At 54.9% G+C, this 17,041-nt stretch overlaps 4 protein-coding genes across 4 annotated transcripts; 2 read left to right on the forward strand and 2 right to left on the reverse strand.

Moving 5' to 3' along the window:
* Window positions 1-2,806: 2,806 nt before the first annotated feature.
* On the forward strand, window positions 2,807-3,372 carry KVR01_011872 (uncharacterized protein; the record flags this gene model as incomplete). Its single annotated transcript, XM_044790897.1, has 2 exons — window positions 2,807-3,232; window positions 3,301-3,372. 2 exons carry the CDS (start codon window positions 2,807-2,809, stop codon window positions 3,370-3,372), a joined length of 498 nt encoding a protein of 165 aa, XP_044638953.1.
* An 860-nt stretch (window positions 3,373-4,232) lies between these two features.
* KVR01_011810 (uncharacterized protein) lies at window positions 4,233-9,154 on the reverse strand. The gene is made up of 3 exons (XM_044792923.1): window positions 8,742-9,154; window positions 7,500-8,679; window positions 4,233-7,448 (listed from the first exon to the last, which is right to left on the reverse strand). The coding sequence occupies exons 1-3, from the start codon at window positions 8,888-8,890 to the stop codon at window positions 4,281-4,283; spliced, it is 4,497 nt and encodes a 1,498-aa protein (XP_044638891.1). The 5' UTR covers window positions 8,891-9,154; the 3' UTR covers window positions 4,233-4,280.
* Window positions 9,155-9,884: 730 nt separating this feature from the next.
* KVR01_011957 (coatomer subunit alpha) lies at window positions 9,885-13,899 on the forward strand (the record flags this gene model as incomplete). Its single annotated transcript, XM_044786180.1, has 5 exons — window positions 9,885-9,911; window positions 9,986-10,035; window positions 10,096-10,145; window positions 10,304-13,587; window positions 13,657-13,899. The coding sequence occupies 5 exons, from the start codon at window positions 9,885-9,887 to the stop codon at window positions 13,897-13,899; spliced, it is 3,654 nt and encodes a 1,217-aa protein (XP_044639038.1).
* A 780-nt stretch (window positions 13,900-14,679) lies between these two features.
* Window positions 14,680-15,664, reverse strand: KVR01_012106 (proteasome regulatory particle lid subunit RPN12; the record flags this gene model as incomplete). Its single annotated transcript, XM_044788166.1, has 2 exons — window positions 14,680-14,991; window positions 15,056-15,664. The coding sequence occupies 2 exons, from the start codon at window positions 15,662-15,664 to the stop codon at window positions 14,680-14,682; spliced, it is 921 nt and encodes a 306-aa protein (XP_044639187.1).
* Window positions 15,665-17,041: the final 1,377 nt, after the last annotated feature.

Below are 17,041 nucleotides of genomic sequence, written 5' to 3' on the forward strand. Positions count from 1 at the left end.
CAACCTCGACTTCACAAGGACCACACAAGCCCTTGAAGTATTGTAAGTAGAATCACTCCAACACCAGACTTTTTGATCACATCAAGGACTGACTTGTCCTCAGGCACCCTAAAAGCCTTGCCACTTCGACTGAGCACAACATCAAGAGCAGAATCTTATGCTTTGGTGCAATACTATGAGGGTTAGAGAAGCACACTATTTTCAAAGCGTCCATGGGTACATATTCCAAGCCTTTCTTAATGTCTTTAAGCAGAGCTACAGCAGTAGACTCAAATACCTCCTCACCAAAGCCTCGGAGATACGGTAATCGAAGTGTCTTCCACAATGTCTGTCCATGATCCATACCACACAATAATTTCTGCGCTTTGTGGCCAGTTCCCTGATAAAGGCAAGGACAGTTTGCTGTCAACCAATATAGGTGAGAATATAGTTCAACTTGTAACTCCCGACTTGGAGTATCTAACTAACAGCCATTTCCAGATTCTGCCATCTGGGAGTTGATTTTCAGCCGTTGGAGGATTGGGCTACCACAACATCCATCTTTCGTGGACGGAGGATCCGAAGCAACCCTGACTAACAGCCTCCGGACCCATCCCTCTGGTTACTTATTCTACTAGATCTTGCCATACGGCATCTCCAGTCTTGAGTTGAGTAGCCGGTCGTTCAGAACTAAGAGAACCTGAGTTCCATTCTTAGAAGGAGTTGTGAAAATGGGGCTCATAGGCAGGCATGGCCCGTGGGCTACTTGTGTCCACGATTCTAGTTGACGCCGTCGTCAAGACGGTGCCCCTTAGCCTCGACTGTGCGTCTTAAGGCTGACGCCAAAAGCACTCATTGTACTATAACTATCATTATCAACATCGTGTCCTTTCAAGCGCTGGGTCTTGAGCGCTTACCACTGTATAAAGGTGCCATGTATGTCCTCAGACTTATACGGAATAGAAGCGAAACCACATTCCTACTTCAAGTGTTAGCCACGGTTCAATGCGACTTTGTGACCACTTGTGCCTCTAAGTATAACCGGCGGGGAATGCTTAAGTCTCCAAGTTGAAATTCTTGTCCTTTAGCCAGTCAGTCTGTTACGCAAGTAGTTAATGGATTCAGGTCAGCCTTGGGTTACCAAGGGGTCGGTGCAGCAGGTTCATGTTTATCAATTTACATGGTAGCTAGCACAGAGGCCATTCGTATACACAAAGACTGAAGGCTTCACCACAGCCACACTCAAGAGATGGGGGAACTCAGCACAGAATCAGTGTAAGTGGAATTGAATGGGCAAAGAAACCTCAGAAAACCTAAAAGCAGCCTGCCCGAGAAGATTCAGTTTCTAGCCCTGAATGAGGCAGAAACACACGTCTGACACACGTCTGGCCACACTGCACTGATGGCAGTACCTCAATGCCCACATCAGTTAACCCATCTCGCTTGGATTAAGACCCTGTGTGAAGAGATCCCATTTAGGCGATGCGAGCCCTTTGTCCGAGAGTCACGTAACATGCCACGTAGTGGTCACCATGAAATATAATCCGAAATCCGAGGCCTTATCCGACTGTCACGTTGCATGCCATGCATTGTGGACCAGCTTCAGTACCCTAGGGTATTCACCAGAACCACTGCTGCCCAAGCCGTAATAGTCACACAGGTGACATTCCTAACTGGAGCACGGAGTAATACCCATTATGAGGTAGAGTGGCGAAGGCACCGATATCCGGTACCTGGGTAGCCAAAGGGAGCAGGCATATCGCTGGTAACTACCTAGGTACCCAGGCAAAAAGAACATGAGGGGCCTTGACATCGCCCTTGACAATGTCAGCACTTAACTAGTCAGTTATTATTAGTGTGGTGTAATTTGTAATATTTTGGAAAGTGTCCATTAACTATCAGATTCATTCTCAAGCTCCCCCCCCAAAGGGTCCGCGGACTCCAATGGCAGAGTTGCTGCACCATATCCTTTTGAATTTTGTAAAATTACGCAGAAGAACCGTCAGAATGTGTCTGTGAGGCGGCCTGGGCTGGTATCTTCAAGCCGAATCATCATATCAAGTCCAATTGAACGCATTGATGTCGCCACGGCCACCACCACGGGGACCTCAAAAGTGTCGGAAGCAGCGGTGTTTGCCAGCCGTCAATCCATTGGTCATTGGTGGAGGTGCTCTTTCGGCCTTTGACATTGTGTTGATGGGATTATACGAAAGCTTCCACGGTTTTTCGCAGGCCCTTGGGAGGATTACACGAATTCAGCACCAGTTCACAGCACTAAATGATGAGATCCGAAGTTGCATTCGGATCCGGTGCGGCTAACACCATATGAAGCCTGAAGGAAGCCGTCTAGCAGGGGTGTCCCCCAGCTTTTGGCAGGGAGTCGGGCTACACCACCAATAGACTGGAAGGGCTCGATATTTTGTGATCCACAACACCAGGCGGCGTTCAAACTCAATGCTACTGTGTAAAAAGCAAGCTCATTGCCAAGGAGGCTGCCTAGGCAGTTGTGGATATCCCAAGGGCTACCAAGGTAATACTTTGCGAACTCGCCTCTATGCCCAGGTGCCGTGCTAGCAGCTGAGCCTTGTCGTGACGAAGTCCACGATGTGTACTAGCACGACTTACAAAGATTGCTCGACTTGGGTGTCATGCCCTATACCGATCGACGTCAGCTGGTAGTTACTACCTTTGATGATGTGATCTTTACGCATATATAAAGAGCTGCTCAACGGCCTGATCCAGTCCAAAACGTTCAATGCCATCCACCATCTCCATCACTTCACCAACTCGCTTCACACAAGGACCCTTACTTCCTAATTCACTCAAGATGCAGTTCCTCGCACTCCTCGGCCTCGCTGCCACCGCAGCTGCTATCGATGCCCGGCTCTACTACAGCCAAGGCTGTACCGGCAGCGGCGTCCAGTGCGGCGGTTTGAATCCTGACACCTGCTGTCCCGCTGGTGGTGAGAACTTCGGAAGCGTTGAGTTCAGATTTATCCCGCTCGACTGGAGGATCGAGGGCAGAGGCCATAACGGTGGCGACTGCAACGGCCTCCGAGAAAGGGGCTACCCCACCAACGTCGATTCCATCTGCCTGAGCATCGGGCCGTTCTCTGGTGCCGGGTATGGCTTCAGGGCCAGGAAGCGCGGCGAGGCTGACTATGCCGACTGCGCCAAGCGGGACCAGCTCTTTTTCGAGGACGGCACTATCTTCAACCTAGCTGATCTGGACGATGACAAAGTGGCCGAGCTGGTACGTCTGAATCCCTCGTCTGTTCGCTTTTATCAACGGTCAATCGCAAACTGACATCTTCGTTTTAGATTGCAATTGCAGCTCAAGCAACCAACGGCACTGATATTCCAGCGGAGTTTCAGAAGCTGAGGATCGAGTAGAGCGCAAACTGGCACCGCGGCCCAACAAAGCCATAAGATGATGTGGAAAGGGAATGAAGAGGGCGCAAGTCAGGGCGGAAAAAGAAAGGTCCGGGTCGCGACTTGAAGTCAGTAAGCGCCGTGGCAGCTTGTTGTGTCTGAGTGAGGCTCAGTGATCTATTTCTTCATGAGAGCTCAGTTTTCTAGCCCTCCATAGATATTTTATCTTGGTAACTTTACGGTATCAAAATTAGTTCTTCCTCAAAAACCGCCGAAATGTGAACAGAAGTGCGATGCAAGACATTGATTTTGGTGGCGGCGGGTTGTAAAAGATTGCTGCCCAATCGCTCATTGCTATACTGAATCGCCATCACAGTGATCACTGAGACCGTGATTTGCTAATTACACTCATATGTCTACTTGACAATAATTGGTGTCGTTTCGATTCCGTATACGTCCAAAATTAGAAACGGCGCTTTCATACTTAGGTAGAGTGGTGAACTTGCAAAGACAGGAATGGTAAAATGGGATTATCCCGGCACAGATCAAAAAATCTGATATGCTGAATCAAATCAACTACAGCCAATTCCTATCGTCCACGATGAGAGGATTGTCCGATTTCGGACTAGCTTTACGCCGAAGGAAACCACTGGAAGGTGGCGTCAGGCGTAGAGACGAGAAGAGCGCGCAGGTATTTGCATCCGGAGAGTTCAGGACCGCTTGTTACAGGCCTTCCCGACGTCAACGAGTTTCTAATTTCTACCTCAATAGCAGCGTAAGCATATGGGTAGCGTGACAGGTAGAAAAGGATTCCGCTTAGTGCTGTTGAAGTTGCGGTGAATCCTATGCACGCAGCTACGTTGGCATGGGTTTGCCATAATCGAAACAATCATTTGATACTCTATTTGTTTCTATAAAAGCGCTCCATCTTACAACTCATCCTTCACATGTGGCGTAGCCTCAGGATCCTCCCCTTCAAAGGCCCTACTCTTGGAATTCTTCTCCTCCTGAGGCTCCTTGAGCTCCTCCCCATCGCCCCTAAAGACCTTCTCCTTCTCCCCGTCCGCGATGCCCTTCCTCCTGCGGTCCAGCGCCGCAATCTCCTCGTCATACGGCGTCCACTCAGGCACCTGCCTCCTGGCCCTGTCGAGCTTAGGCTCCTTTGTCTGCGGGTTGTTGCACAGATCAATCGTTTTGGCCTCGGCGAAGGTCTCGTCGCTGCACCACGTCTCGCACCAAAGCCACTCCTGAGGCAGGCTGTGGATGGGGATCTGGAACTGCATGTGGTTGGGCAGGTCCTGGTCGAGGTTGGACAGCGAGTTGGGGTCCGCCGAGAGCGTGTGGTACGTCTGGCGGAGCCTGTCTCCGGCCGCCAGCTCCCTGAAGCGGCGGAGGTCGACCACGTATAGCGCCGAGATGTGGTATGGCTGGCCGCGGAGGTAGTTTGCCCAGTACCCCTGCTTCCAGAAGCGGAAGCCTTCCATCTCGGTACGGGAATCGCACATGGGCGTGAACCCGTACACGGCGCCCTCGAGGTCGTGCTGCACCAGATTGTACATGTCCGTGCGGACGATCTGGTCGGCGTCCACAAAGATCACCTTGTCCAGGGACAGTGGGAAGAGAACGTCAAGGAAGAGGATCTTGTAGCCCCAGATTTCGCGCTGCTTCTCCTTTTGCTGGCGGAGCCAGTGGGGCCACTTGTAGGTCACCATCTCGTACTTGAAGCCGTACTCCTCGGCCATGAAGGGGAGGAAGTCCTTGAATGCCGGGGAGAGGAATTGCTCGATGAACCAGAACTTGACCGAGTGTTTCGTGTTCTTCATGACGCTGAGCATCATGATGTTCAGCATGCGCTCGTACAGATGCCCACTGGCGACTGAGAAGATGTTGATCTCGGCGTGCTCTTCGTCCGAGGCAGACTTAGTCTTGACGCCAAATAGGTCCTTGCCGAACTTGAGCCCCTTAGACACGGCGTTGAAGACACCGCCTCCATCAGTCTCTTCGAGCACGTCAGCTTCCTCCATCCCGGGCTTTCGGTTGATGCGCGGGTAGAGCGTGGTACCCATGAAGTTCATCAATGCGGTCTCGGTTCCCTCGTCACCCGGCACAGGACTGTAGCCCTTGGCACCGACACTCTCGATGTAGTAGATATCAGAGCTGCGCCCTTCCTTCAACTGGATGTTGTAGAAGCCTGGGTTGGCCTTGAATTGGAAATATCCAAGATTGAACATGACAATGGTGTCTGCTACCTTGGCGTCCTTCTCGGTGCTGAGCGCCAGCTGGGCGCCGCGCGGAAGAGCTCCCGTGGACTCCCTGGAGTGACCTTCGATGAGAATGTTTTCGAGCTCGTAAACAACTTCGATATCGCTCTTGATTGAGCTGAGCTTGAGATTGTCCAGATCATGTACAGATTCCTTGGCAGCTACGAGCCACGCAGGAGGCACGTCCATGGCAACGTTCAGCAATGCTTCGGAGGGCAGGCTCTTGAACTCTGCGGCGGGAGATTTGACCTTCCCTGACTCATCAAAGACAGGAGCATGGTCAAGAACATATCTGTAGAATCGCTTCACCGGAAGCTCTTCCAGCTTTTCCTTAGGATTGATGAAAACCTTGAGATAAACCCCCGAGAGCTCAGAGAGAACTTTTAGGATTGGTACCCATCTTTGACCCTGCTCACTAGCAGGGTTGATGACGGCCACGAGCTGAATCGTGGCCTTTGACTTGTCACCAATCTCGAACGCAGTATGTGTGGAGTTCCAGACGTTGAATGCAGAGATCCTGAGCGGAGAGCCAGACTCGAAAATACCCTCGGGCAAGTCTGGCATGGTAGACAGCGCAGTGATTGAAGTGACCTTGGCAGCTGCCAGAGGGCCGGAGACCTTCTCCGCAAGACCAAGATCCTCGACCGCATTATAGACTGGCAGTATCCTTGCCTTCTGTTCGATGTCCAAGAAGAGCTGATAATCATCTGCATTGAAGTCTGCTGCTGACTCGACAGGCCCGACAATGCGGCCGTTGAGGATGAGCATGTTCTGTCCGGGTCGGATAGCCGCGGTCACCAGGAAACGGCGTAAAGCAGAGTCATAGAGGTCATTGACCTCCGTTAAGCCCTCGCTGGCGTCGATGATGAGCTTGAGCAGTTCCTCAGAATCCGCGGCTGCGAGGTCCGACTGGCTGGCCTTGAGCGCAGAGTTGATCTTGTGCGCCTCCTCTGACTCCACGGGGTTGTGAATAATATCGAGACGGATGCCAGGGTTGTTGGATCGGAACTGCAAAGCCGAGGCAGCGAGCTTGACGCCTTCAGGATTGGTGAGGTCAAGAACCAGTGTCAGCACTGCCCAGTTCTCCTTGGTAGAGTCCGGGTAAGACTCGAGCACCGGAATTATCTCAAACAGGTCTGCATGCTCCGAGTGCAGCTTGTTGACATCCAGCACCTTCAGGTCCTTTGGATCGTTCGAGAAAATGACAGTGTTGCGACGCTTGGCGGCATTCTGCAGGAAGTAGTCGGGAATCCACATGTCTTCGTCGACTTCACCATAGAAGAGGGCCTGGCGAAGCATCTGCAGATCCATTCCAATTGCCTGGCTCATAGGTTGCACCCAGTTGCCTTGACGGGGCATGGGAAGGCCGTCGACGAAGAAGACAGGGGTAGGACCATGTGCACGCAATCGATCAGCCCAAACCTCGGAAAGACGAATTTGCTCTGCGTGGTGCTCAGATGCCAGCACGTCTTCAAATGACAAGGCGGTGGCATCTTCACGCAATGTCCTGTTAGTGACTGCCGTCTCGAAGGTTGCCTTGTCCGCATCTGCAGTCTTCTTGTCTTCAATGGCAGTCTGAAGGTATGCCATCATCGCGCCGAGGCCGTATGTCTCAACCAAGTTATAGACTATCCTGGCCTGGCGCTCGGAGGCATCGGTGGAAGCCAGAGGAACAATCGCGAACCTGACAGGAAGCTTCCGCTTGACGAACTCCTGGAGTTGCTTTGTCACCAAAGCAACGTCTTCTTCGTTGGTGAGATCCAGGGGGAAGACCACGTTGAAGATGTCACGGCGAATTTGAGGCAATTGGCCCGGCATGCCGCCCCCTTGGAGAAGCTAGAACATGTCAGAAAAATCCGAGAAGAGTGGATCTTGGGCGGCTCTTACACTCATCAGGTGCTTGGGGAAGCCCTCATATCGCTTGTCCTTCTCGACGTTGTTCAAGTATACAATGACCTTGCCATCCTCGGGCCCATCATGCCAGACAAACCTCTGAACATCGTCGGTTGCCTTGGCAGCAGCCACGGACTGGTGGGTGAGAAGGTCAATGGCCTCCTCCCCGGTCAAGCCCAGGTCGGTGACGCCGTTGATGAGCTTCCGCTCGCTCCTCAACAAGTCCACCAGAGTAAAGGCATCCATCTGTCTTTCAACGAGCTGGACGCCATTCATCCACAGCACGTTGGTCCCGGCGGGGACCAGCTCGGCCCGGTTGCCCTTGTGCTCGTTGTAGAACTCATCCGAGACATTATGGGCGGCAAGTGAGCTGGAATGCTTTGGGAAGTCCTGGGTCAACTTAAGCAATGTGCTAAAGGGGTCCTCGCTCTGCATGATGAAAGACGATGCCTTCAGAGCAAGGGAGGACAGCTCCGACGTGGACAGTGGCTTGAGGTCAGTAACCTCTTCCTCCTGGTCGAGGACGACTTCGGATGCCATGACCTTCTGCGACGCATCCTCCTCTGCCTTGCGGTCGTCGATGACAATGTAGTCGGTCCTCTTCAGCTGGAGGGCAACACCATAGCCACTGACGGGTAGCGGCTCGAGATCCTCGTAGGACAGCCTCCGGTGGCGGAGCTTGTAAGTGCACTCTCGGTTCAGTGCCTTCTCTGACAGCACCTTGTGGAACGGCGCAAATCGTGGCGAGGTGATGTCGGCGTACAGAATACAGCTAGGGCCATCACCAAGAGAGCGGTCGAAAGGCAGATCTCGGTCCTGTCGTTCTGAGACATCGCCGCGGGCCTGGCCGGCGTCCAGGCTGGGTATACAATGTTGCTGGCCCTCCCATATTGCCCAAGCATCACATCCAGCTTGGTCCCCCTGTAGCGTTGGCTCGACGCCTGTCTGGTAGTACTGGTAATGTGCTTCGATCCGCGGGACGGCCGACCTTGTCGACAAGGCCAGCTTCAAGATGGACAGGTCCTCGTCGGTGGTAATGAAACCATCCTCCTGGAGGACGGAGAGGAAGCTCGCGTACAATTCTGCGTCGGTTTTGAGTTCGGAGAAGTAGCCGTCTGCGATACGGTCGAGAAGGGGGAAGTAGCTTGACGCATTCTCCTGGGCGGCAGTCTCGCTAGAAGAAAGATCAGTTCACGTACGTGACATGCAGGTGGTGCCTCCAGGCAGGGTTCTTACAGCAGCTCTATCATATACGGAGGCGAGGGAAATGCAGCCTTCATGGCGATCTCGACAGACGGCGCGGCGCATGTCGGCTGGGCTTTGAAGAGAGTTGCTGCCAGCAGGGACGCCAGAAGGCTCCCTGGCAGCTGGGAGAGTCGTATCATCGTGTGGTGTGCTGTTGGCTGAAGCAGCCTTACACGGCGCAGTCCGTTCGGAGGGTGTGCTCGAGAGAAGCCAGTACGTAGCAGCAGTTGTGGTAGTCAATAAGCCTGGGGCTGCCTATTAACAAGCTCCACTATTCTCCCATTGCCCCGGGAATATGGCAGGTCGTCTGGTTTTGTAAATGCAGCAACGACAAAGGATAACAAGTACAGCGCTAGGCTGAAGGTAAGCTGGTCTTCTGGAAGTTGTCTTGGAATTGTACTTAGTCCCTGCTTGTTGGCTGCCAGGCCCAGCGTCGAAAGTGAACACATTGCCTTGGGAGCTCTCCCAAAGAGGTTAAGCGCAAACGGATGGTAGCTGCTCAAGTCAAGACGGCTTGCTTCCGTATTGTGGCAAACGGTATGCTGTACGATGCCCCTGGAATATATTCGATTGCTCACAACCGTCAACGAATAATTAACGAACTCTTATCATGTCTTTTCAAATAGTTCAATTCCATTTCAACCCATATGGCTACAATGACTACCCCAAAATGGGACGAGGTGTACCGTGTAAGCGAATCGAATCCTTATCGGCACAATCAGCACGGGGTACTGGCAGTGCCAGGGTGTCAATTCAAACGGGGGGCGGTGCACGGTCCACGCTTGTGACGAGCGAGCTCCGGCTGGCTGGCTGGCTGGCTGGGCGGCGCACTCCCTGGTCTAGTTCCACCTTGCAGATGGCCACGATTCCACTCTTGCGGCCTCGAATCCCCTACCAGCCAGCAACACCAACACCAACACGCCGTGGCCTCGAACCGACCGGTGCCAGGTGGTCCATCCTCGCTCCTTCACCTTCGACCACATCAGGCACTGTTTCAGTAATTAGGCCACTCAGATTCAAACCAGCACCAGCCAGCAGCTGCATGGCCCTTTCGCCCTGATTTCAACCGCAACATCCCACCAGCCTGTCCCTCTCAGTTGATGTGAAGCTCAGGCTTCCACAGCACCACACAACATGGCCTCATCAGGCATGCTCACCAAGGTCCGTCCGCACACAGCCCCATCAGCTTCGGCCACCGCAGGGGAAGCGAGACCAGAGCTGACAACGCGCAACAGTTCGAGAGCAAAAGCTCCCGCGCCAAGGGGATTGCTTTCCACCCCAAGCGGTAAGCTTCGACGACATCCACCCGACCCCCTCCATCGACGCTGTTACTCACACCTACCAGACCATGGATTCTCGTATCCCTGCATTCATCCACCATCCAGCTATGGGACTGTACGTACAAATTGGTGGATGCCAATGGGGCCGGGCGCATTGCCAGACTGCCTGGGCAGGGGACTGCGACCCCTCGGCTCTGTGCACTGGTCGCCCAACCCCCTCGGGGCCCCGACGGAGCTTCGATGATTGCTGACTTCTACTTTGTGCGTGCATAGACCGAATGGGAACCCTGATCGACCGGCTTGAAGGCCACAGCGGGCCCGTCCGCGGCGTCGACTTCCACAAGACCCAGCCCCTGTTCGTGTCCGGCGGCGACGACTACAAGATCAAGGTGTGGTCTCTTACCACAAGGAGGGAGCTGTTCACGCTTAATGGGCATCTCGACTACGTCCGAACCGTCTTCTTCCACCACGAGCTCCCATGGATCATCTCAGCCTCCGACGACCAGACCATTAGGATATGGAACTGGCAGAACCGATCCCTGATCTGCACCATGACAGGCCACAACCACTATGTCATGTGCGCCAGCTTCCACCCCACACAAGACCTGGTCGTCTCGGCCTCCCTGGACCAGTCCGTCAGGGTGTGGGATATCTCAGGGCTGCGCAAGAAACACTCCGCCCCAACGTCCATCACATTCGAGGAGCAAGTGGCCCGGGGAAACCAGAACCAGACTGATATGTTCGGCAACACGGACGCCGTCGTCAAGTTCGTTCTGGAGGGCCACGACCGTGGTGTCAACTGGGTTTCGTTCCATCCCACCATGCCCTTGATCGTGTCGGCTGGCGACGACAGGCTGGTCAAGCTGTGGCGCATGAGCGAGACCAAGGCATGGGAGGTCGACACATGTCGAGGCCATTTCCAGAACTCCTCTGGGTGTCTTTTCCACCCCCACCAGGACCTCATCCTGTCGGTCGGAGAAGACAAGACCATTCGCGTGTGGGACCTGAACAAGAGGACAAGCGTGCAGAGCTTCAAGCGAGAAAACGATAGGTTTTGGGTAATCGCCGCTCACCCCGAGATCAACTTGTTTGCTGCCGGTCACGATAACGGCGTCATGGTATTCAAGCTGGAAAGGGAGAGGCCGGCGATGGCAGTCCATCAGAGCACCCTCTTCTACATCACCAAGGAGAAGCAGGTCAAGTCATACGACTTCCAGAAGAACATCGAGAGCCCGACGCTGCTCTCGCTTAAGAAGGTCGGGCCAGCCTGGGTGCCTCCTCGTACTCTCTCATACAACCCTGCTGAACGCTCCGTTCTGGTCACCTCCTCTTCGGATGGCGGGTCGTACGAGCTCGTGAACCTCCCCCGCGATGGGTCCGGCGCCATCGAGCCAACCGAGTCAAAACGCGGACAGGGCAATTCTGCCATTTTTGTGGCCAGGAATCGGTTCGCTGTTTTGAACACGTCGAGCCAGACCATTGACATCAAGGACCTGTCAAACGCCACTACCCGTTCCTTCAAGCCTCCTGTAGGAACAACTGACATTTACTTCGGTGGCACGGGTAACCTTCTCATCATTACCCCGACCGCCGTGCACCTCTACGATATCCAGCAGAAGAAGAGCATCGCGGATCTGACTGTCAACGGTGTGAAGTACGTGGTGTGGTCCAATGACGGCCTCTACGCTGCTCTGCTGAGCAAGCACAACGTCACCATCGTTACCAAGACACTGGAGCAGGTCAGCACCCTGCATGAGACGATCCGTATCAAGAGTGCCACTTGGGACGATGCCGGCGTCCTACTTTACTCGACTCTCAACCACATCAAGTACACTCTCCTGAACGGCGACAATGGCATCGTTCGCACTCTGGACACGACTGTGTACCTCACCCGTGTCAAGGGCCGCAACGTGTACTGCCTGGATCGCGCGGCCAAGCCCAAGGTCCTCCACATCGACCCTACCGAGTACCGTTTCAAGCTGTCGCTGGTCAAGAAGAACTACAGCGAGATGCTCGACATCATCCGCAACTCGAGCTTGGTCGGCCAGTCTGTCATCTCGTATGTGCAAAAGAAGGGCTACCCTGAGATTGCACTCCAGTTCGTGCAGGACCCCACCACGAGGTTCGAGCTCGCCCTTGAGTGTGGTAACCTCGAGGTCGCGGTGGAGATGGCCAAGCAACTGGACAAGCAGGCTCTCTGGGTGAAGCTTGGAAGCGAGGCCCTGGCCCACGGAAACCACCAGACCGTCGAAATGTGCTACCAGAAGCTGAAGCAGTTCGACAAGCTGTCCTTCCTGTACCTGACCACTGGTGACCAGTCTAAGCTTGCCAGGATGGCAAAGATCGCAGAGCACAGGGGGGACTTTACTTCTCGGTTCCAGAACGACCTGTTCCTTGGCGATGTGGACAGGATACAAATGTTCAAGGAGGCGGATCTCTACCCTCTGGCATACCTGACTGCAAAGTCATGCGGCCAGGAGGAGGAGTGCGAGGCGATTCTGGAGGCCACAGGCTTGACCGAGGACCAAATCACATTGCCCAAGATCGGCGAGCCCCTTACTCCGCCAAAGCCAGTTGTGCCCACATTCAAGGCAAACTGGCCGACAAAGGCCACGTCGCAGTCCTTCTTTGAGAAGGCATTGCTTGGCGAGGTGGAGGGTCTCTCGCTCGAGGACACCCCTGCAGCCACCAATGGATTCGGCGACGACTCCGTGGACGATCTCGTGGCCAAGAACGGCGCACTGGCGGAGGCCGACGACGAGGAGGACGCTGCCGGGTGGGACATGGGAGATGACGAGGTTCCTGATGTCGAGGGCGACTTTGTCAACGTCGAAAGCGCAGATGCAGGCGGTGCTGGCAGCAGCGAGGCTGACATGTGGGCTCGCAATTCCCCGTTGGCCGTAGATCATGTCGCGGGGGGTTCCTTCGAGAGTGCCATGAACCTCCTGAACAGGCAAGTCGGTGCCGTCAGCTTCGCACCACTCAAGCCAAGATTCCTGGAGGTATACGAAGCGTCAAAGACGTACCTCCCTGCATCGGCGGGCCTGCCTCCACTGGTCAACTACGTGCGCCGTACGGTTGATGAGCAAGACCCTCGGTCAGTCTTGCCCTTTATCCCGCGGGACCTTGAGCACCTCGCCACCAATGACCTGCAGCGAGGTTACGACACAATGAAGGCAAACAAGCTGGAGGATGGTGTCCAAATCTTCAAGGGTGTTCTCCACGCCTTGTTGGTCAACGCGGTGTCCAGCGAGAGCGAGGTCGCCGAGGCCAAGAAGCTCATCACCTCGGCAAGCGAGTACACGGTTGCCATGTCGATTGAGCTGGAACGGAGGAGACTCGGCTCGCCGGCAGAGGTCAACGCCAACCCCGAGCTGCTGAAGCGGTCACTGGAGCTGTCGGCGTACTTCACAATCCCCAAGATCGAGGTGCCCCATCGCCAGCTGGCCCTGCTCAACGCCATGAACCTGGCCAGGAACGCCAAGAACCTGAGCTCGGCGCTGAGCTTCGCTAACCGCATCCTGGCCAACGGAGGAGGTGGCAAGATCCTTGAGAACGTAAGTCGGCCACACGGCAGACTGCACTCCAGGTTGAAAACCCAGTATGCTAACCAAGACTGTCTGCAGGCCAAGAAGACCAAGGCGCTGGCTGAGCGCAACCCGCACGACGAGATTGAGATCGAGTTTGACCAGTTCGCCGAGTTCGAGATCTGCGCGGCCAGCCACACGCCCATCTACAGCGGCACGGCGTACGAGGAGTGCGCGTTTGACGGGTCCAAGTACCACGCCAAATACAAGGGCACCGTGTGCACCGTCTGCGAGGTGTGCGAGGTGGGCAAGCACGGCAGCGGGCTGAAGCTGTTCTTCTGAGCACAGCCAGCTGCGGTGGGGTTTTTGAATGCGCGCCAGGGTCTACGCGACGGTACAGTCCCCTGGTCCTGGAATATGTAATTAGCTGGTTCTTTTTAACGACACGAAGAAGGGGGGGAGGGGGGCCCCTGAGCCTTGGTTGAAGTGACGGACGGGGCAGGGGGGCCTGCCGTGGCGGTGAGATTACAGCGATGGATGCGGGCAGCGTGCCTCCTCGCCTGCCGAACAAAAGTCGAGATCTGTGCTTTTCCCCTGATGGGTCCTAGACGAAAGAAAACCTGGCGGGTGAAAGGTAAAACCAATGTTTTGAATGCTGTCGCAATATATTTATATTGATGAAGTCGTGTCCGAGTGGTGGTGGTCGTGCGTGCTCGAGTCCATATCTCATTGCTTGGGTGCAGAGCGGCGTAGGAAGGGCCTTGCTCTCACATGCCTTCTACTGGTACAGCATGGTAACGCTCCCCCCTTATTGCCGTCAAGTCCAAGCCATGATCAAGGAGGGTTGGCCTGGCCACTAACAGCCATGTCTGGGACACTCTACTGGTTGTTCCCCTCGTCGTGGACCGTTGCTCCGGTAAGTCAGTCACCAATACAGTCGTCGCAGTGGCATTAAGTGTCATCATTTCTATTTCTTTTGTGTGCATGTTCTCCCAGGATCCAGACACGACGGCAAATGTCGCGGACCAAAACACACCACCGCAGCCCAGACCACCCTGTCATTCATCCCGCAGTGCTCAACAACACACCCCGGCCCACATCCCCGGCACGCATGCAGTAAACCTATACGATAGTCTCGAGCTCGCGCGCATAACCCAGCGCGTTCTCGATGACGAGCCTGCTCATGTCCTCCTTGCCGCCGGCGCCGGCCGCGGCACCGTCCTCGTCGGCATCGTCGCCCTCGGCGGCCTCGGCCTGCTCCTTGGGGAAGTAGATGCGGCCGTCCCTGAGGGTCCAGCCGCGGGAGCGGGCGAAGTCGACGACGGCGCCCTCGGAGTCGAGGAAGAGGAGGGACTTTGTGGAGGAGATGGGGAGGGAGGGGTAGGCGCGCTCGCTGCTGGAGGCGATCTCGTTGCGGATCTGGGAGGTGAGGATCTGTTTGGTTGGGGGGGTGGTTAGCAAAGGGAGGGGGGGGGTAGACAAGACATCCCGCACGCACCTCAGAAAAGACGGCAAACTCCTCGCTGGGCACCTCGCGGCTCTTCATGGCCTTCCAGACGCGGTCGTAGCTGCCCTCCATGAGCCACCGCTCGAGGCGGATGGGGTAGCCCAGGAAGCGGTCGCCCTCGACGTCGGCGGCGGCGCCTCCGCCCTCGCGCGCGGCGAGGCTCTCGAGCTCGGAGTGGAACTCGGCGTAGCGGCCCTGGGTGAGCAGCAGCAGCAGGTAGAGGCCCGTGACGCGGTTGCGCTCGGCCAGCGAGGGGGCGAGGACCGAGGCCGGGAGCTCGTAGAAGGGCGCCAGCTGGGCGACGTAGCGGGTGAAGGCCTCTGGGTCGCGGGCGCGGATGCTGTAGAGGGCGCCCTGCTCGTAGGTCTCGCGGGCGAGGGCGAGGATGCTCTGGGACTGCTGCTGCTGCTGCTGCTGCTGGGTGGTGTTGCCGCTGGCGCTGCTGGTCGGGGCGATGGTGGCCGGGGGTGGCGACAGGGCGTTGAGCTTCAGGAGCTGCAGTTTTGCTTTGGAGAGGAGGGGTGCGGCGTCGGCGTAGCTGAGGGTGGAGGATTGGGATTTCAGCTGGGAGAGGATCTGCTGCAGCTGGCGTTCGGCCATGGTGTCGGCGGTGTCGGCGGTGTCGCAGGCTGGTGCTGCTCGTGCTGCTCGTGCTGCTGCGGCTGGACGGGGACGGTCGAGATGATGTGGACAGATTGCTGGGCTTCGCAGATCGTTAAGGGAGATAGAGAGAGAGAAAGACAGCCGTGGTTGGCTCGCAAGGTTGGTCGTCGAGGGTGGTGTCGGGGGCGGTGGTGGTTGTGGTGGATGGCCAGTACAGATTACACACAGCACACACAGTAGTGGCGGTTGAGTTGCAGCAGAGCTCCGGCTCTCAGCCAACGGCAGAGCAGGCTGCGGAAGGCTGACGAACTGACGTTGCCTTTCCGGCCGGCAGGCGCGGTCCTGGTGCAGGGGTCCTTGGCCCGAGCTTGCTGGCCAGCAGCTTGATTACGTAACAGCAGATGCAGTACTAGTAGAGCCTTTCTGAGGATTACGGACTGAATCTACGATATCATTAAGGTTGCTGGCATTGAAAAGCAGACCAAGGCACTTTGGCGGAGTGGTCAACGCGATGGCCGTAAGTTGTGCCCGATGAAAACCCATTTCACCTAATCTGTTTCTAACAATTATCACCTAGTGCTAAGCCATTTCCTTCGGGAGCCAGAGTTCGAATCTCTGAGGTGTCGGATATATTTTTTTCACTTTTAAATAGCTATTCAACTTTTATTAACCTTTTACTAATATTTAATTATAATATTTAAACTTTATTTCAATATTAATTTTTAATATAATTATATACTTATATTAAGGACACTCCCTCCCTTCGGTAGGACTACGCACCTCGTTCATTTAGCTAGTTTCGCTTCTATTCTGTATATGTCTGAGGATATATATGGTGCCTTTATATAGTGGTAAACGATCATGACCCAGCGTTTAAAAAAAAACAGTGAGATGACAACCGTATAGGAATGGTTGAGGAAGCCCGCAGAGGGAGCTCTGAGATCTGATACTTGGCTACTGCATGCAGTTCGACACGTTGGCCGCGACGGGCATGTGAGAGAAAGTTTACACACACACGTTGAAAAAAGGAACTTCGAAAGTAGACCAATGGATCTTAAATACAAATCAGTATTCCATTTTACCTACTTAGGTACACATTAAGACCATTGCTGTCCTAGACACTCCCTGGGGGCGGTATGTGAATGAGGCCCCCCCCCCCGCAAACTAATCACACCATAATATGTCTGCTTCAGAGTGTCCCTGATCGATAAATGCCAACCCTTTCGAGGTGGTGTTATTGGACTTCTACTCAAAGTTCAGTGCGCCTGCGCAGAAGATAACATCTCCTTTCATTGCTTACCGATCTGTCATGATTCTACTTCCAACCGGAGACAGTGATTATGCGGATTTAGGAAAGGTTCCCCGCCACTCATC

Source organism: Diaporthe batatas (genome assembly GCF_019321695.1).
Source record: "Diaporthe batatas strain CRI 302-4 chromosome Unknown Contig00017, whole genome shotgun sequence".
Classification (NCBI taxonomy): domain Eukaryota; kingdom Fungi; phylum Ascomycota; class Sordariomycetes; order Diaporthales; family Diaporthaceae; genus Diaporthe; species Diaporthe batatas.

Coding starts and splice junctions, on each gene's coding strand:
- KVR01_011810 (XM_044792923.1), bottom strand. CDS start 8,890: ATGATACGACTCTCCCAGCTGCCAGGGAGCCTTCTGGCGTCCCTGCTG. Junction 8,680..8,741: donor CCGTATATGATAGAGCTGCT/GTAAGAACCCTG, acceptor TCTTTCTTCTAG/CGAGACTGCCGCCCAGGAGA. Junction 7,449..7,499: donor TCCCCAAGCACCTGATGAGT/GTAAGAGCCGCC, acceptor GACATGTTCTAG/CTTCTCCAAGGGGGCGGCAT.